This window comes from Alligator mississippiensis, chromosome 1, assembly GCF_030867095.1.
Source record: "Alligator mississippiensis isolate rAllMis1 chromosome 1, rAllMis1, whole genome shotgun sequence".
In the NCBI taxonomy this organism is placed as follows: Eukaryota; Metazoa; Chordata; order Crocodylia; family Alligatoridae; genus Alligator; species Alligator mississippiensis.
The window spans coordinates 134,095,255-134,115,716 of record NC_081824.1 but is presented as its reverse complement, the minus strand read 5'-3'; the positions used below and the strand labels follow the sequence as shown (position 1 = coordinate 134,115,716).

Below are 20,462 nucleotides of genomic sequence, written 5' to 3'. Positions count from 1 at the left end.
GGCCACCCCTGGGGAGGACCCTGCTACAGACCAGTAATGGAATGAAACGGCTGGAAGCTGTAGAAAGAATGGATGGGTAGCTCAGGAGACTTGCCCTTCTTTCTGCAGACTTGGTGAAGTCTGCAGCTGGAGAGTTTCTCTTATGATTATTAAAGGGAAGGTGAGCAGTGAACTTCCTAATAAAGTCTTAGGAGACACCCTGCACCTTCCTGAGACAAAGTCTAATCCCCTTAGGTCCTTAGCAACATCATTAGGGACTAGCATCTAGGGCTTATAATAAACAAAGATTAGGTATATATTGTATTACTGTTTCAGTTAGAGGGTTGATTCTTTTAAATCAGTGATGCCCAACCTTTTGGCCCCGTGGGCTAGATGAGTGGTGCAGGGCTGGATCCAGTACACAGAGCCAGGGCCTGATCCAGTGCAAGCCTGCCATATTGTGAATGTGGCCCCAGCTCCATGCATACTATATTAGATCTGCTGCCCAGGCCCTGGCCTCAGACTTGGACCCCTGCACATGCTGCACTGGGCCCTGCTTCCCTGACCCATGTGCACCGGGGTGGGCCCACTGTCCCAGCCATGGCTCCCCAGACCTGGCTGGATACCACATGCAGGACTGGGTCATCTGGCCCACAGGGCTTGGAAATTTGGTGGTGGGAGGAGCGGTGGTAGCATTAGTTGCTACCATGCCCCACCATCGCCAAATTTCCAGATGCTTGGGGAGCCCTGTAAGCTGGATATGGCCTTCAGCACCTCTTTTAGACAGGTAAAGCCTGTAACATGAACATGGTATCATTTTTCAATAGTTCCCCCCCCCTACTGTATGGAAATAACTGCATCAGTTTAAAGCACATTCTTGTTGCCAAAAAGAGATTCACACTTGTAAACCTGTTACTATGCAGGTAAAGCTAAGACAAGAGTTATGTATGTAGACAAAACCTAAGTAAGCTTCTGCTCTTAGTATGGTGAAAACACAGCACACGTGGGTACTGCAGGAAAGATGGCCAACTGGTATGGCATCCCCATGCAGCAGTCAAGGGAGGTGGGAACTCGTTTGAGAAGGGTCTGAATGCTGTGAAACCTGCAGATGCTGGGAGACAATACCTTTCTTCCACTCCTACCTAACATAGGTCCAACCTACCTGTTCTTTACAAGCCAGCATAAAAACCTGTTTATAGATATCCTACCTGACCCCCCCCCCCCAGATCTTTGCACTTCCTTTCTCCCTTTTGTGTTAGTGCAGCAGCTCTCAACCTGGGCCCCTTGCTAAGACTCCATTCCCCGCTCTTGGAGAATGTCGTAACAGTCACTCATTTCTTAACTATGGAAAAATAATAGTGATTCTCCTGTTGTGATGAACTCAAGGAGACCACAGCAGGGTAGAATGGCTTTGACACTCTGAGTTTCCTACCCCTGCTCAAAGCAGGGCCATGCTCAACTAAATCATTCCAGCCACAACTTTGTCAAGCCAGGCCTTAAATCTCCAAGGACGGAGATTCCACTGCCTCGCTAGGTAACCTGTATTGGTGCTCACCACCCTCCTAGAGTTTCCATCCTAAACCTCCGTTGTTGCAACTTGAGACTGTTGTTTCTTGTTTTGTCAAGTCACCACTGAAAACAGTCTAGCTCCATCTTCTTTGGAACCACCCTTCAGGTAGTTGAAGGCTGCTATCAAATACCTCCCCCGCCCCCCTTCTCTTCTCCAAACCAAATAAACCCAGCTCCCTCAACCTCTCCTCAGAAGTCATGTGTCCCAGCCCTAAAACCACTTTCATTGCTCTCTGCTAGACTCTCTCCGATCTGTCTGCATCCTTTCTGTAGTGGAGGGCCCAAAACTGGACACGGTACTCCAGATGTGGCTGACTAGAGAGGAATAATTACTTCCCATGACCTACTGGCAACAAACCTACTAATGCAGCCCAGTATGCCATTAGCCTTCTTTGAAACTAGGGCACATTGCTGACCCATTGTCCACTCTAACCCCCTGGACCTTTTCTGCAGAGCTGCTGCCCAGCCAGCCAGCCAGCCCCCAGCCTGTACTGGTGCATGGGATTGTACAATCTTCAGTGCAGGACTTTGTACATGTCCTTGTTGAACCTCATGAAATCTCTTTTGGCCCAATCATCCAATTTGTCTAGGTCACTCTGAATCCTAGCTTGGGGTGCACCGATACGAGTTTTTTGGGCTGATAATAATGAGCCATTGGTAATGAGCCATATCAGTCAACACCAATTTGATTGCCCATATGCAGCCCAGCAGCTGTGTATCAGCAGCATCCAGCTGGTAAATCTGTTGGGGGGACATTGGCAGGGGGAGGGAAGAGCCATAGCGGCACAGTTTGAGGCCCCTACCATGAGGAAGGTAGTGTGGCTGGGGTAGGGGCTGCCTAGCTGGGGTGGGGAGCAGGACAGAGCCGCAAGTGATTTGTCTGCGGGGCACAGGGACTGGATCCTGCAGCTACACCCCCACCCTGGGGGAGCCATGGGGGCATGTGCCCCCTGGCTCTGTGTGCAAGGTAAAAGCAGGCTAGGGCCAGGCTCTTCCTAGCAGGGGTGGGGCTATGCTTGGGGCAGGTGGTGGCAGCACTGGGGGGGGGGGGCTACAGCCACCCCAAAATTCACTGTAGCCCCCCTCCCAGCTCCACCACCTGACCTGAGCGCAGCCCTGGTCCATCCCCCATACTGGGAAGAGCCTTCTGCTAACCCTGGCCCCAGCCCATGGCAGCAGCCTGGCCTCATCCCACACAGATCAAGGGGCACATGCCCCCCATGGCTCCCTCAGGGGTGCAGGTAGCAGTGGGATCCATCCCAACCCCATACTCCCTGGAGGAGACACTTGCAGCTTCATCCAGCACCCTGCCCTACCCAAGCTGGGCAGTCCCTGCAGCAGCCCCACTAACCCCAGGGGCATCAGTCTGCTCCTCCCCTCCACACCCCTTCCTTCCCCTTGCCCCTCCCCACCCCCAACAGACTTACCAGCTGGACATCACTTTCCAAGCTGATGGGCTGGCTGCATGCATGCATATAGGTGTGCATGTGTGTGTATAAGTAAGCATGTGTATGTATATACACACAAATGCATATAGGTATGCATATGTTTGTATATCACTCTGTGTGTGTGTGTACATACACATGCATACCTATACACACACGTTTGTCTATATATGCAAATACACACACACACACACACACACATATGTATGCATACATTTAGACAGACACATGCCTATACACAAGTGTATACATATACACTGATACATGCACACACATACAACCCCCCTATACCCCACCCCCAACTATCTGTCTACTTGGGTCAGGCCAGTGGCTCTCCTGCTTTGCAAACGGGCGCAGACGGGGCAGCCGAGCGGGCTCCTGTCTGCCACTCTGCTTTCGAAACAGAACCAGCGCAGAGCAGTATCCCCGCTGCATCGGGCCAGCCTACACGCTGCAGCCCACCCCAACCCCCCACGTAGCTTCAGTGTCTCCCGTGCCCCTCGCGGCACGTGCGTAGCTCCACCCCCCACGCAGCACGGCCGCCCACAGTACACATGCGCAGCAGTCCGTCCATAACCACGGGCGAGCTAGAGGAACTAAAGGGACAGACGCATGCGCACTAGAAACCGGCCCACCCACACCTCACGTGCGCAGTAGCGTCACCAATCCCCACACTCTGGGCTGGATGACGCATGCGCCTTATGATAACGGGGTAGCAATGGGGGGAGGGGAGCTGCTGCGCATGCGCTTTGAAGATCCGGAAGTTAAAACTAAATCTTTCTGCACAGCTCTAGGGACAGGAGAACGCTTTCTTCTTCCGGTTGACTTCCATCTACATCCGGGTGCCGGGAGTGCGGTGGGTGGTGATCTTGGATGGCGCCTGCCCTTGGCGCGGGGCGAGGTGTTTATTTATTGAGTGAATTAATTAATGGATTTTCTGGCTGACTAAGCTTGCCTTGAAGAGACGGTTGTCCACGTCCCGCGCGCGTGCTGTTTCCACCCGACTGCTGCATGGGGCGGTTGACCTCAGCGCGTAAGTGCCCACGTGCGCGCTCCTCCGACCTGGCGAGTTCTGCGCGTGCGCAGAGGTAACCCCCGCTCCCCCCGGGCAACCGTTGGGGTGCAGGGCGGGACTTCTAACGTATAAAGAGCGCCTGCGCGGGGGGGGAGCCTTGTGCCCCAGTGCTGCCCTCTTCCGCCCTGTTCCCCCCCAGGCCCCTCTTTGAGCTAAGAGGCTCTGGGATCCGGGCCAGCGATGCCATGTGTACAGCATTTATCGTAGTTGTACGATAATTGCAACCCTTGCACATTATACGATAGATAATACTAAAAGTGTTCAAAATGTACAATCGTTTTGAGGGTTGTTGGTTGTAGCTGTGTTGGTCTCGGGATGCAGGCAGACAAGGTCCTTTGGGTAGATGTGATATCTGTTATTAAGCCAACTAAATAGCTGGGGGAAAAATTGTTCTTTGCAAGCTTTCGGGCACAAACGCCCTCCTTCAGCCCAAAGAAGGGTGTTTGTGCCCGAAAGCTTGCAAAGAACAATTTTTTTTTTCCAATTATTTAGTTGGCTTAATAACAGATGTAATGTCTACCCAAAGAACCTTGTCTGCTAATATTTTTTGAGGCAGTTAATTGCCGCAGCAAATGCAAAGGGAGTCAACTGCCTGCTGGGGTTGCTGTCAGCACTTTTTTTTATGACTGCTTGCCTCAAAATAAATGCCTCAACTTTGCCCCAGCTCTCCCTTGCTCACTGAAGTCTTACAATGAGCGATATAAAGTAAGACGACTTATTTGCATACCTTTTTTTTTTTTTCAGTGTACAATAGTTTTTCAGCAAATATGATAATTTGAGCTTCCAATATAATGATTTCATATATAAGACCTGGCAATGCTGGTCCAGGGCTGGCTGTGGCAGCACCTGGCTGGTTCCTGAAGAAAAGCCTTTTTGAAAGTGTGTGGCCATAAGAAACAGAGATCCTTCCTCCTTGTGCTTCTCAGGCCCGAGGCTCATTGCAGGCTGGCCCCTGGGAGACATCGCATCTATGGCACAGTTGCTGGGATGATGGTGCCACAGATGGCCAACATGCCACGGCGTCTGCCAGGAACCAGCAAACCAACCACAAAGACGTGCTGTGCCACACATCACGCACAATCTCTGTGGCTAGTTTACAGGGTGTTAGAAATGGCACATAGGGCATGTCCCTGACCCAGGGCTGCCCCATCCCAGTGCTGGCAATCAGCTGATTCTCAGTCTCGGGACTTGGGGGACCTGGAACCTGGCCGGGGGCTGCGCAGTCCTAACACTGACAATGGGGTGCTGGGCACATGGGTTGCAAGGGAAATCCCTCTCCTACCCTGCTGATGGGGACCTTGCAATCTATGTACCTGGCATCTTAAGGAAACCTGACACATTTGCTGCATAGGAATTGCAGGGCAAGGTAGCTATAGTGTTGGTCCCCAAAGCTCCAGGGGATCAGATCCCATGAGACATAATTTTAACATCTGTCAGGGGCCACTGAAGCAAATTGCTACAGATGCCATCAGTATGGAGGCAAGTATTCTGCTTGGAGGCTGTGGGTCCCGCCATAATGCATCCAGCTGCCTGCCTCCTGATGGGCTGTTGCCCCCTGGGACCTCTTTGTTCCCTATGATCCTTAAATTTGAAAGGGCTCATTGCATGCTTGGAGTGCGAGGCCTCAGCCCACAATATTGTACTTTTTGTACTGGAATCTGTAGCTTGTGACAGTCATGAAAGGGGTGATGACTGGAGTCTTTCCTTGCATCATCTTTAGGATGAGAGGAAAGAGCACAATATTAGCCACATGTGAAATATGGTAATTGGACTTTTCTTTCCGTCTCATTCATCACTACACTTGATGCTCTAGGAAGAAGAGAAAATAGGCCTCCTTTTAATAATCATTAGGGAAATTAATACAAATACATGCTCCTGCTGTATACAACTTTTGAAATTTAGGACAACTGTACCCTTCAATCTAATTTGCAACAATTCAAAAAAAGGTTGGAATTAAACAGTATAAATCAGTCTTAATAGATTTGGGAGGTGCGGGGGGGGGGGGATAAGAGGACTTCAGTTTAAATTCTGTTGTTTGACCAGCCCATATGAGGCTAATGCTTCAATCCTGCAAATGCATAATGGCTGCTTACAGGTGTTAAAAACAAACGAACACATTGCACTTTACCGGAAGAATCAGTTCATTAGTTCAACCTGGCTCCTCAGCGTCTGTATAGATTTGGCACTTTAGCAGGGCTTTTTGGTGCTTGTATCTAAAGCCGATTCATCTATTAGATAAAAGTGTGGAAAAAGTCCCACAAAAGCACCTGATCTATATGGACGGGTGAGCTAGGTCCAACTAATGCAGTGCCTTTTCTGAGCATATGCTGGGCTTGGTGCAGAAGCACACAGAGTATAAAGTGTGGGTTTGTTTGTTTTATATCTGGGAGCACCAAAATGTTTAGCTTTAACAAGTCAGGAGAGTTTCTACAGTTAATGAAGCAATTCCTGTAGACACTTCATTTTAAACATGGGTATTATACATATGATCCATGGGATTTTTGAAGGGGTTGTGAAGTCAGGGTGAGCATGGGTAGAGCCTGCTGTCAAAACCTGGGGTGTACAGCCCCTTCAGGGGAGTGTGTTAACAGCAGAGAGGATGGGCGAGGTTTGTGTTTGCTGCTGCTGCTTACCCTGCTGTTGTCACTTGCCCCACTGCCATGTCTAGATCCAGCTCACAGGGATGTCTCCACAGGACCAAGTGAAGGTACCCTACTGGCCTACATAAGTATATGCAGGATCAAAGTTTTACTTGAAAAAATGTACTTATTTTTATTATGTTATATGTTTCTAGAGCAATAGTTTCCTTTAATAAAAAACAAATTAATTTTCCCTAAAAGTTTTAATTTTAGGCTACTAGATGCTTGTTCACAGCCAGCCCTGTTTCACTGATTAGGGAGAAGAAGTAACAGTTTTGACCAATGACTGCTTCAGGAATGGTGGCTGCTCTCCATCTACCACCTCTGCCAACTATTGGAGAGATTATTAAACTCTTTCACCTTCAGGCAAACAAGCAGCTCTCTCAGAATTTTCTGCTGGATTTGAAATTAGCAGGTGGGGAATTTTCTCTTGTGTTAAATGTTTAGTCCTAAACTGCCCTATAGTTGTCATCACAGACCAGTCTTTGCTTGTGTTATGTTTGTATGGGGACACTTAATCTCTCTCTCAACAGCACCCTGGTAAATATTTGAAGAACTTGTTAAAAAATATTTTTTAAACAAGGTAATGGACTTGTAAATTCTTTGTATGCAGAATAAATGCTTTAATTTGGGGTGGAAAGGGGAAGAAACTATGTATCCATACATAATGAATAAATTGAATTCAGCTCAACGTTAAGTGTGGAGCTGTGACCAGACCCTCCATAATACTAGCTGTATTTGGGGCTGGACTCCAGACCAGCCCAACTATTATTACCTTGCCTGCCCCAGACTAACCATTAGGCACGTTAGCAGATCTATCTATCATTATAATTATGTTTCACCTCGTTCAAGTCCTGAAAATGCATTAATACACTGATTTTTGTAACACATTGTGATTTTACTCTGACGAATGAATCACAAAAAGCAGTAAGTGGTAGAACAGTTTTTAAAGGAGTTGAACAGGGTAGAGTAGAGTAGGAAAGTCTGTGTACCTGAAAGGAGGAATATAATCTCGCTTTAAAATTATCATAAAGTCTAGAGGGAGGCAAGTAATCGGATAACTTACTATTAAGTCAAACATGGGTGTTAACATGAAGGCATTTTATTTTTCCATGGAGGGGAGACAGTACTGTGTTTTCATTTACAGTTTACCTGACAGCGTAGTTTTAATAGGAAGACTAGCTATACCAGTTTGTAAATGTCCTGGTGTTCTGAGCCCGTTTATTACCCTGGTTAGATTGTACTGTTTCCAGCTTCATCTCAGTCTTGGGTCAGGTGGCCATGGTTGCTGATTCCAGTTTGTATGTATGCTTCCCACCTCCCCCTGCAGAAGTGGTGATAATTTTCTACAGTTGCATAAAGCAGGTGTGAAAATGTTAAGGGCTTGTTTACATCTGAAAATAGAGCATTTTAAGGGAGGGTGTGAATTAAAAATGAAGTAGCTCTTTAAATAACTATCTGGAATAAGAATGTCAACATATATTGTTAATCAGTAACAGCTGCATTGGTAAACAAGCCCTAAAAATCTGATGGTTTTTTATCACCTGCATAATCTCCCTCCTGCTTCCTCCCTGACTTCTCCATTTAGTGAGTTAACTGTAACCTTGTTAACCCTGCAAGTCCTTTTATAGCATCTAATGAAGTAAACTCTCGTTTACAAAAGTTTTTGCCTGTCTGAATTAGTCTGACTCCTGTTCCTAGTGGCCATCAGTCCCTTCTGCCCTAACTCTTCCAGGCCTCTGTTGTCCCTTAGAGTTCTCTGAAGTCAAAGCTTTCTGGATATCTTCCCTGGCTACTCACCTCTCAGTCCTTTTCCCTTAAGTTTTGTTGGAACAGGCTCAGTTTAATGAAGTTTGGCACATTCTGGAATAGTGCCATAGTGAATACATGCTAGAAAAATAAGACAGTATTATTTGATTATAAAGGAACATTTTCTCTTAACATTTTAAAATTGACTCTGCAACTAACAACATATGGTGAGGACTTACTGTAGAAGTTCTGCATTTATTTGATAATCCTAAAGTGAAATTGAATTCTGTGAAATCTAGCAGCTTCCATACACAGCAATAATCTGCTCATTTAACCAAGATGTTATTGTTTATTTATATTCTGAAATAATTGTTTATTGTTAAAGATGCAGCTGTCTCCATCTTGGTGTGCTGGATGCCTTTTAAAATGCTTTTTATGTGTGTGTGGTTTTTTTTTGTCACTGACAGATAAGATAGTGAGACAGGCTGGCAATTTGAAAGATGCCCATGTGTGTGAGGTGGGCCCTGGGCCAGGTGGGATTACAAGATCCATTCTTAATGCCAATGTTGCACAGCTCTTGCTGGTGGAAAAAGATACTCGCTTTATTCCAGGACTGCAGGTATCAAACACGGAATAATTTTATGTAATTAACATATATGAAAAACATTTAAGATGCTAAAACACTTTTAAGTAGTTAAGTGCTTCTTTTTGATCTTACATAGTTGAAGAAATCATCCACATCTATAAAACTGTTTGTAATTCGGCAATTTACATCACACATACTTTTTCCTATTGTTCTTTTATCTGACAGCTTTGCTGGCTGGCTGGAGCACATTAATTTATCTGATTGTTTGATTGGATGTACTACCTATTAATTGTAATACTGACTTATACAGATATCCTTTTAAGAATTTGAGATTTAAAAGCTACCTCATACGTCATACCAGATGGTATCCTTTGCCTCTAATTGGCATTGTAATGGCATTGCTGTGCATCTAATCATTTTGCAAAAGATCAAAACACAGAGTTTGATGCTGCAGCTTTATTCAGATAAGAGCAGCTAGATAAGAACCATCCTGTATTAGCAAAAAAAAAAAAAAAAGGTCTGGGATAGTCGAGTACTGTTACAATTGCATGCACAAGGACTGTTGAATCTAAACATTTTCCATGGACATCTGTAAATGTATTTGTCTCACTGACACACAGTGCACCATTATTTAAACCAAATAAGAAAGTGCATGGTGTAGTTAACTCATTGTATGTATTTTGTTAGATTAACTGGGTGTGGATAATTAATCCAGATTAATCCATAAATTAATCCACGTGAATCCACTGTCCTATACCCAGAAAATAATTTGTGGTCACCAACTGGTCGATCCCAGTCAATTCGGGAACCTCTTGCAGTTGACCTGAGGCTGGGCGGCGCTGAGCACACATGTATGCACGCATCTCCCCCCACCCCAGCAAGTCAATCCATGGGGGAGGAAGGGGCGGGGGCCAGATCAAGGCCTCTGCCGGTCAGTGAGGGACAGACCAAGGCCCCCGTAGCAGAGGTAGGAGCAGGGGTAAGATGATTGGGACCCCAGCAGGGTGGGTGATGAGAGAATTGAGACCGGGCAGCTAATCCAGCACAGGGGGCTCCTGCTGCTGTGCACACCCTGGCAGAGGGCCCATGGAGCACATGCTCCCCTAATCTGTGCATGGCAGAAGTGGCTGCTGTTGAGCTGGGCTTTGTGCCCCAAGTCCGGCTGCAGGTGGCCTGGGAGCAGCTTGCTGCCAAGTGTTTCCTGCTGCTGGGCTGAGCCTCATCCCCTGCACGCCTGGCGGTGGATACATGTTGGTGTCAGACCGCTCCTGGGCCAGCTGCAGCAGGGCTTGGTTTACAAAGCCCAGGCCTCAATGGCAGCTTCCTCCGGCGTGCCTCTGCCCCCCCCCCCCCCCCCCCCCCCCCCCCCCCCCACAAAATGCAGGCCTGCACAGGCAGCTGCAGCAGCAGAGGGAGTGGGGCAGGGGCAAACCCTGCACAGCCAAGGCAGGGTGCAGGAAGGAGCTGCAAGTAGCTCATCTGGGGGGGCGAATGGGAAGGGGAGGCATGCAGCCTGGGGGAGCATGGGGGGTGCATATCTTCAGATCTGCAGGTGAGGTGGGCTGGTGCCAGGGCAGCGCTAGGCTCTTCCCAGTGTGGGTATTAGGCCATGCTGCGCTTGGGCTGGGCAGCAGCACTGGGAGCAGGACTGCGGGGTGGGGGCTGCAGCCACCCAAAAAATTTGCCGTAGCTCCCCCTCCCAGTGCAGCCGCCGCCTGCCCCAAGTGCAGCACAGCCCAAGCGCCACTGGGAAGATCCTGGCACAGCATTCCCCTCCCCCATCCCTTCCCCCCCAGAGGGACTGTGGGAAGTATGGGCTGCTGCTGCAGGCTGGGGCTGGAAGGCTGCAGGGAAGGAGGGAGCAGGGCACAGGCAGGAACAGGGGCTGGGGGAAGTTGGGAGACAAGCAGAGGCCTGGTAGGCAAGTGCCACTACCTAGCCTGGCCAGGGCCCCACTCTCCCCAGCCCCTGCTCCTGCCTGTGCCCCACTCTCTCCTTCACTGCTGAAGCCTCAATCTGCCCTGCCCCCCTACAGCCCTTTCATCTCTCCCCTGCCTCTTCCCCACAGATTTAGCTGCAGGGGGGGGCATGCTCAATCTGCTCCCCCCTTCCCTCCCCACACTGACCTGGGCAGGGGCAGGGTGGCAGGTGGTGGCACACAGTAGCTCTTGGGTTGCTTTTTAATTCAAAAAGTGATCTGCCCAAAAAGTTTGGAGACCACTGGTGTAGGAAGATTCATATGTAGCATTAAGGCCTTATTTCTTCCATTCCTGTTAATATTTATTTTTAATTTTAACAATAATGATCCCACTTTACATTTGTAAGAATTGTGTATTTTTATGTCCATGGATATTTTTAGCATACATTCATTTTTAATAATTTACAAAATATATTTTTTGATCTCAAGTTCAAAGAAAATTCTAAGTATAGCTTGAAGGCATGCATTTAACATTTTCAGGTGTGTATTCAGTTTGTAATCTATAATTCAGGTCTAGACTGACTTAGGCTGCTTGCAGGTGGGAGCAGAAGCCAAAATACACTTTACCAGAAGCAGCAGTGCACTAGTTGAACCTGGGTCTGAAGCGTCTGTAAAGATCAGGCACTTCAGAGAGGCTTTCTGGCACCTTTAGCTAAAGCTTATTCAATTGGCTATTAGAAAAAAGCACCCAAAAAAAGCCCCACTAAAGTACCTGATCTTTACAGAAGTCAGATATGCTGGTTCCAACTAAAGCGATGCCTCTTCTGGGCATGCACAGGGCTGGACTTGGGAACACACTGAGTTTAAAGTAAGTAAAGTGCTATTTTGGGGGTTTTCTACATACACCCCCATGCCCTGCCTGTGTCTGCAAGCAGCCTTTAAGAGATGCTGAGATATGCAAGTAGGTGGTCCCCTTAAGCAGGGTACTCAGATGATTTAGGAGGTTAAACTTGCCTCTTCCGTGGAATTTGACCTTAGTCACAAAGTAATCCAATCTAACAGCATATGGAATTTTGAACAAGTGTTCTTCAGACTTGGTTCTCTCTCTTTTAGGACTTCATGGAACCAAGTTTTGATTCTCTGTGTTCAGAGAATTCTTTCACCTCTCTTAAAGATTAGATTTAACAAGTTACATCTCCAACAGTGAGTCAACAGCAACCTTTATTCCCCATTTAAGGACCTTTGGCATCTCTCTGCAGGCCTTTTGTCCGCTAATCTGTAGGACATCATTGTGACCACAAAACTGCAGAGTTAAATGTGTATGTAGTAGGACTGAGCTGCAAGGGTGGTCATGACACCTGCTGATGGCCTCAGAATTCCAGTCCTGCTTTGGCTCACCAGGTACCCTCCCATTTTTTCCCCCCTCCTACTGTGCCTTGCTGATAACTGAGTGGGGAAAAAGGGAGGCTGCCCACAGGGTCTCAGAGTGAGCCTATGTCTGCTACCCATCTATGGGTTCCTCCCAAATGCTGCTTATCCCTGTCCTTCCACTTTGCTCCAAACTAATGCCAAGCCTCCTCAGGCCTCTACACCCTTGTTAGGGCCTTGACTTTCCCAGCTTCCACCTTTCTGCTCTAATTGACCCCTTTTGCCTAGGTCCACTGCACTGCACCTGGCTTCTGGACTCTAGCCCTAGTCTTGCCCTCTCAGGCTCTAGTTTCACCCATCTTGGGCTTTGGGCCCCTACCCCTGGTTCTCACCCTCTTGGGTTATAGCCTTAACCCTCCCAGCTTCAGGCCCCCTCTACCACTTTCCCAGGCTTAGGCTTTTAATGCTTTCCAGTTGCTCCCTGTCATTGCCTTGAGCCTGGCCCCTGGCAGGGCTCAAAACCCCACATATTCCTTGAGCACCTTGTGAGCTCCCCCTCCCCTGTTAGTCGCTTCTAGTCCACTGGTCTAAATCATAACAAAAGATACAAGCACACTGGCCGAAACAAAACTCTAAGCCTGCTAGCTGTATGACAAACCCTTCTCATCCCAGGTCCATGCTCCCTACAAGCTCTCAGCTCTTTGCTTATAGTCTCCAGGGCAGCTCAGGTAAGTCAGTTGCAGAGCTCTTATTTTGCTGCCTGTGGAGCCAAACTGCTTGCCTGTTCTTAGGCACTGGCTTTGTGCTTCCTAAGCCCTGCCCCTTCCTGTCAGGGAGATTTCCACTGACAGAGGTTTCCATTCAGGACTTGATGACCAGTCTGCTTTCTCTATTGTGGCTTAGCCCAGATGCCTGCAGCTCTGTGCTTCTGAGCTGCCTTTATGCCTGCCCTGTTGCAGCTAACTGCTCTGCAACTGTCTCCTGGGAGAGTTATTCCCCCAGGGGTAGCTGCTACCTGTGTGGCTACAGGTCAGCCTATTTCGTGGTTGGCTTACTTGCAGTGAGCCTTGGTTCTTACTGCTAGCTCTCCCAGAGCAAGCTCAGCCTACTACAGTCTTCTGTTAAAGTAATAGGACCCCTCTGGCTCCCTGTTAGAATGTAATAGCATTAGTGCATAATCACAGCCTAATGCTGTATAGCAGGGATGTCAAACATATGGCCCACGGGCTGTGTTCAGCCTGTGGAACTATAAGATCTGGCCCACCAGTAGTTCAGCAGGGTGCTGGAAGTTGAGAGGAGGGTGGTCTTCTGCAGAACTTGAAGTCCTTGGGGTCTGATGGACATTGGTGGCAGGCCCCCAGTCTGTGGTGCCTTCTGAACGTGGCCCCACTGCAGTTGCTGCCAGCCCCATGGATCCACTCAGGAGAGGTCCCTGTGGTCCAGATCTGACCCATTGCCCAGGGAGATCTTGTCAACCTGCTCAGGTCCATTTAATCTTTCTGTCATGATGTTTGCCCATATTATTTACAATTTTAAGAATTGTATTACCATTGGAAATAAATGGAGAAAACACTGGTTTTATTTAATCAAAATATTTTTAAAACTTGGAGGACACTTCACTTCGATAGCCAAAAAAAGCACCAACACAGATTCCTGATCCTGAAAGGATGTATTTACATAATTCTGATAATATACTTTAGACACTGATTTCTATTTTTCATTCTAGCAAAACAAGTCATTGTTTTTCATTAGCAAGCCCTTCACAGCAGAAATCAATATGCCCCTAAGCGGAGTATTAATAAACAAACAGTGTATTGCATATATTAGTATTAATTTTAGTTTTCAATACTATTTCCCCAATAATACAATGAATTATAGATTACATTCTTCTTTGATAATATGGGTCATAACATCTATTTTTCTCTAGCTTTCCATTAAAAGTTCTCAGTCTCAATCTAGAATAGATGTACATAAAAGGATTGGAATTTGAACAATGGAAAATGTCAGCTATTAAAATAACAATTGGGGACTGTTATTTAAATGAGCTTTTTATGTATGTGTAAAATTACTGACATTTAAAGCGCTCTGCATTTTTACTAAATTCTTTTTAGGCTGCGTCTGTGATTTCTGCATCATAAAACTGAAGCTGGGTTCTGGCAACATTACAAACCTGAAAGACAACAATAGAGGATAAGAGCAAAAATTGTCCTCAAATCGAATGTGAACTTGCAAATACCATTGCTATACGTTGGTAGACTATATGAATATACGAGAGTAAAATTTGACCCTACATATTAAAAAGACTTATCTCTGATTTTGCAGTACACGCTAGTGAGTTAGATGTTTATACAGACAGAGAAAATACTCACCTTTATGTGCTGCAGGCATTGCTACTGCTGCACTAGTGTCAGCACAGCTACTGACATTGCTGTGTATGTGGCTGCCATCTAGGGTGTTCAAGCACCCATTTATGCCTCTGGATTTGAGGATAAAACTGTTAGTTCAGGTTCATGCCTGGTTTAACTCCACTAAGGCTAGGGGAGAGTATCATCAATATGTTTAGAACTTTGCCAAAATGTGTAGGTACTAACTAAATGAATTCTTCTTGCTTACCAACAAACAGATGCTGTCTGAAGCAGCTCCAGGAAAAGTGTGCATTGTTCATGGGGACGTTTTGACTTACAGGATGGACAGAGCTTTTCCAGAACACCTTCGAAAAACATGGCAAGATGGTTGGTATTTGTTCATGGCATACTAGTTTCGTTTGTAAGTTGCTGTGAAATGAGATTGTTTGTTTGACAAGATATTTGGAGTTTTACCATATCATACCTGGTCGTGACTTGCATTTCCTCTCACTCTGTGTGATCCTTCAGAATGATTTCTCCTGAATTATAAACCTAGGTAAAATGGCTCACTTTACATCTCCTGTGTAACAAACAAACAAACAAAAAAAGAAAACAACAAAAAAAAGAGAAAATCAATATGGAGGCATGTTAAGGTAAAGATGCAGAAGTTTAAATTCTTTTAGAACACTCACCTGAGTTAAAATTGTTGGACTTTAAAGTTGCCTTAGGTCCGTGATCCTCAACCAGGGTGTTTCAGTAACCTGTGGGTGTCTTGAGATCCTTTTAAGGGTGCTGTGAGTTACCACAAAATGTTAACAATGTTCAGTATGCAAACAGTATCCACACGAAAAACCCAGAGATTTTAAACAGAAATTTATAGTGCCAGAAATATTCTGACCTGTTGTGGTCTTTCTCATTTCTTTGCAACAAAGGAATTGCTCTCTTTTTTCTGTAGTTAAAAAAAAATAAAAAAAATAGAGCTGACATTTTCCAAGGACTGCCTTGAATCTAAAAAGGTTGAGGACTGCTGCCTTATCCATATTGTGTTTAAAAAAACAAGAAAACTTTGCAGCTTCACCACTCCTGCAGAGCACAGAGATAAAGCAAATAGTAATTTTTATCCTTCCTTTTGTGCAGTAAAACTCCGCTAATTAAATTCTGCTCCACCCTTTCTTCCCCAAAGATTCCTGGTGAGTCCTCTTTTGAAACTTGTAGAATTTTTGTACTTGAAATGTCTTGCAAAATTCATTTCTTACTCTGTAGCTTCAGCCATGTTTTGTGAAAATATAAGTTCCAGTCATAACTTCTTATCAGATCTTGTAGTTTCTTAGGGCCAGATCTCACCTTTTTCTTCTAGGATCATCTGATAGTTCTCAATAAACTTGGAGATAAGCTTACAAGTTTCTTTTTCAAAAGCTAAATTCTTAGTTAAAGATGGAGGCTCAGTTAAAAGGACAGAGCTTCCTTTTAATCATTGCAGCCCCAAGCCCCAGGCAGTGCCTAATTGGGCAGCAGCCCCAGCTCTGCCCAACTCCCTCCCTCCCTCCCTTTGGGGGTCTCAGTCACCCCTTCCCCAGCTTACCTGCAGGAGCTGCTTTCCATGTACATGCACATTAGGGCTGTGTGAAATTTTGTGGGGTGTTTCATTTTGAAGCTGTTTCGACACATTTCAAGCTCAAGGCAGCGAAATTGACACAAAACAAAAGGATTCAAAACAGCTTCAAAATGAAACGAGGGCACTCGAAATGTTTCGACTTTCAAAGCTGGGCTTACTTGGCTTTAGCACCGGTCCCAGGCAGTAGCCTCCTCTCATCCAGCACACAGATACAGGGGCTCGCACCCCCCCAGGAGGAGTCCGACTCAGGCCAGCAACCCTCCCGAGGGGTGCGAGCCCCCGGATCTGTGCCCAGCTCCGGATCTGTTTCATATAGCCCCAATACACGTGGAACCCCCTGCTTGACTGCCCTCCTCCTCCTTCCCAGCCCACTACAGGCTGAAGCTCTGCCAGCCTGCAGGGAGCTTGTTGCAAAACTGCAAAATCTGAGGGTTTTTCTAGTAAAATAAGAAATCCACATTTGCTGCCAGTAAAAGGTAAAATCCATGGTTTATTCCTTTTTTCTTTGGGAAACAAAAAACCCAGATCTGTGCTTATAGATGTGTAATCTACCTTGTTTTTGTCATTTTACTCATTATGCTGTGTAAGCGGGCTACCTAGATGCATATTTTTTTAAATATCTGCATATTTTTCACTTTTGACATTTATAGAATACCAAGCCCTTGGATCAGTTTGCTGGATACCTGTGGCATGTGTGGAGGTACAAATACTCTTCACAAGCTTGCAGTGCCTGTTAATGCTGCTTAAGATTTATGTTGAGCCTCTCAGAATTTGAACCTTCCTTCATATTATTACTATTTTATTCTGAACTCCCCCACCACCAATACCAGCATATAGGAAACAATGGAACATTTTTCTGATCATTAATTAAAGCATGGGGAAATCCTTTGGATTTAAGGACCCTCAAAATGTTGTTGCCAGTGACAAAACACCAATTTTCTGATGAACTTGGACTTTTCTTGGCCAGCTTTTAGATCTGTTCTTTTACAGCATCAGAAACAAGTTTTAACCATGTGAGCACACTGAGTCCATAGGGCAAGGCTGACTGGGACAGGCCCTTTCTGGGAGCATTAATGCAACCCATCACAGTGGTGGGTATTGATCTGAGAATCAAAAGGTCCTGAAGATGCAACTCCACAACTGAGTTAGATAGAGATTCCTGGCTGGTTTGAAAATATAATCAGTAAATTGGCTCTGCAGGAGATTCTCTGATCTGACTGACCTCTGCAGCTAATATGAAAGCTCTTTGAGCTTTGATACAGTATAACCTCATAAAACCAGATGCCAAAAATCTGGTATTATAAAAAATCTGGCACTTCCCCCACCGCAACTCTGGGACCCACTGCCGCTCCCTCCGCCCTCCCAGATCCAAATGGGGAAGCTTGCATGCAGCGGCTGCCACTGCTGTTCACCACCCCATGCTGCCACTCTGGGATTGACCACTGCTGCTTCCCACCCAGGTATTCTGCAAAAGAGATTGCAGACCTCAAATTTAATTCACTGCTTGAACCAGTATCTTAGTTCATTCAGAATATGGAAAATGATAGTTCTACATTGTTTGCCCTGAATGAGTTGCTGAATACTAAGAAACATTTGTGAGAATATTAAACAGTCCACTTAAAAAGCCTAAGAGAAAAAGATAATAGAATAATAGCACAGAAAAAAAGGTAAGTGATTGCTCCTCCATGTAATGTTGCTTGCCTTTGAGTCATATTTTCAATGCCAAGACCTTTTTGATGATGGCTTTGAGTTAGTGACATTATACTGACTGTTGTAAATTCTAAAGACTGTTACAGGTAGCAAATTAAAAACCAAGAATCACTGTATTTGGTCATAAAACTAGAGTGCAATCCTATCAGTTGAATTGCAAGAGCTTATTCCTCATGGAAAGGATTGTATCCTCCTTGCACAGTAGCTGCAGTGACAGAAATTCTTTTAATACTTCCTTGAACTATAGCAAGTGCTGAGTCAAAGTGGTTGATTCGAGGAATTATCCATTCAAAACAAAAATAAACCAAATAACTTCATTGTATGACTAGAGGGAAAGAATGACACAGTTAAGTGTTTATTCAGATCAAGAGGAAGGAAGAGATGCTAAAAAAAATTGATGACAAAAGTATGGGTAAAGGAATTGAAGCTGATAAAGAAAATGAAGATCACACAAAACAAAAGGCTTGAGAAGGTGTAGCCTATCTATAGCTACATTTAAGAAGACTTTTTTTTACCTTTTATATTTTTTGTGTTTGTTTTATTTCTGTTCAATTTCATATTTCTTTCGTATCTGTTCAGTCTTCAGTAATGTTTACTTTTAAAATACTAGCCTAACATTGCTGAAAAGGTTTTTAGAATTTCACTTAATGAAGTAATTTGTTTTTGTAGTTAGGCATAAATATATAATCTAATGAAAATAAAGTCTGTTAGTGTTCTTGTTATAATAAATGTAATGTTTTAAAATATTTGACCAGTTTTTGCAGGGATTTGACAATGCTTAACCAGTATTTAGCCAGTCTGGTGACCACTTGGACATTTATGCTCAACTCTCATTTAAATTATGTTCTTAGCTACACCCATGTAGACCTGCAGGAACTATTGAAATTTAGCTACTCTGATGTAACTTAAATGAAAACCTAGCCCTGTTCCTGTAGCAATGGGAGAAAAGTAACCCACAATGGGTGCGTCTACATGAAACGTTTACTGCACAGTTGACTAATTGGCTATTCGGTAAATGTCTCCACGTCTACACGTGCACCCCTATTAGTCTGGGATAAATTAATTTACTCTGCAGCACCACATCTGTAGATGCTGGTTGGCGAACAAGGATGCTTCAGTGCAGGGGCTGCCTGCTGGCTAGCTCCACACTGAAGATCCCTTGTGCCTCAGCCAGTCCCTCCGCAGTATGTTGAGTCAGAGAGGAGCAGCGCTGGGCTGGCAGGCTGACCCACAGGACCCCTTGCCATTCGGAGCTGCTCTGCCCCAGCTCCATGTGCTGCATATGAATAAACTGTGAAGCTTATTGCTCAAGTAAATCGCTTCCAAGCGCACATTCAAAGGCACATCTGGGAGCAATTAACTCCAGAACAATAAACTCTGCAGTTTATTCATGCATCATAATTGCACGAGTAGACATGCCCTATGTAACAGTATTGTCTAGAGCTTTGGGGGTAGCTGTTAGGCAGGAGTGCCACAAATTAAGTCCCCTGCTCTCCCTTTAGTACCTTTTTAATCCTCTTCTACCTGATATTCTGCACTGCTTTCTGAACCCCATCAATCTGTCTCTCTGTTTCTGCTTCCAGCACTGTCTACTGTTGTGCTGCCCTGATCTTCCCTAAACATGCAGAAGCTACTTATGCCATTTGTGGCACTCTTGCTGCTGGCTGGCTGGCTATCCCTGTCTAGAGTGTGCATGTAAGAGATGTAGGGTAATAATGTATAGTTTATGTGCAACATAATAATTGTACTCCTAAATATCAAAAAGCATATATAGGGAGAGAGGGGGAGAGAGGGATATAGTAAGATATTTACAAAAGACTTTTTATTTTGTTGGTTGTTTTTTTTTTTTTTTTTAATTCTAACAGATCCACCAAATATACATATCATTGGGAATCTGCCATTCAGTGTTTCAACTCCTCTAATCATCAAGTGGCTTGAAAATGTTTCTAATAGAGATGGACCTTTTTTTTATGGCAGGACTCAGATGACTTTGACTTTTCAGAAAGAAGTAGGAGAGGTAAGATTTCATAGTTGTTAGGGGCTGGAAGGGACCATTATGACTTAATGCTTAAAATATGTCAAAATATTGCAGTGGCAGATGACAAATATCCAAGAGATTTTGTTTGACTATAGAGTTTTAAAGTCACCTAATATTCTACACTTGTAAATTGCAAATTGGGGAAGCAGCCCTCCTTGCAAAGTACTTAAGCTTGTGTGTTTAGCTACACAGAATTTAATTAATATTAATTTAAAAATCAGTTCACTTCCTTTCATTACATGCAATGAAGTTTCTTCCTATGTGGAGCACATCTTTCAAAGGTATTAAGATACTTACAGTTTTATCCACAGATCTCTGAGTGGATTTCATAACAACTTATCTTCTGTCTTTGACTATTTCCTTCTTGTATCAAGTAGTGTGAAGTCTCCAGTTATCAACTCGTCTGATTTTTTTTGCTTGATTTTT

At 45.1% G+C, this 20,462-nt stretch overlaps 1 protein-coding gene across 3 annotated transcripts in view; it reads left to right on the top strand.

The window, feature by feature from the left end:
• The first annotated feature begins 3,759 nt into the window (after nucleotides 1–3,759).
• TFB1M (transcription factor B1, mitochondrial) overlaps nucleotides 3,760–20,462 on the top strand; it is a 47,572-nt gene continuing 30,869 nt past the window's right edge. Inside the window, exons 1-5 of one of the 3 annotated variants that reach the window (XM_059714324.1) lie at nucleotides 3,760–3,849; nucleotides 6,965–7,122; nucleotides 8,924–9,075; nucleotides 14,952–15,060; nucleotides 19,864–20,015. In XM_059714324.1, the coding sequence (XP_059570307.1) occupies nucleotides 6,990–7,122; nucleotides 8,924–9,075; nucleotides 14,952–15,060; nucleotides 19,864–20,015 (546 nt within the window). In that variant the 5' untranslated portion in view covers nucleotides 3,760–3,849; nucleotides 6,965–6,989. Of the gene's footprint in view, nucleotides 4,082–6,964; nucleotides 7,123–8,923; nucleotides 9,076–14,951; nucleotides 15,061–19,863; nucleotides 20,016–20,462 lie in introns of all 3 variants that reach the window. The other 2 variants (XM_014596758.3, XM_014596757.3) reach the window with 2 other exon arrangements.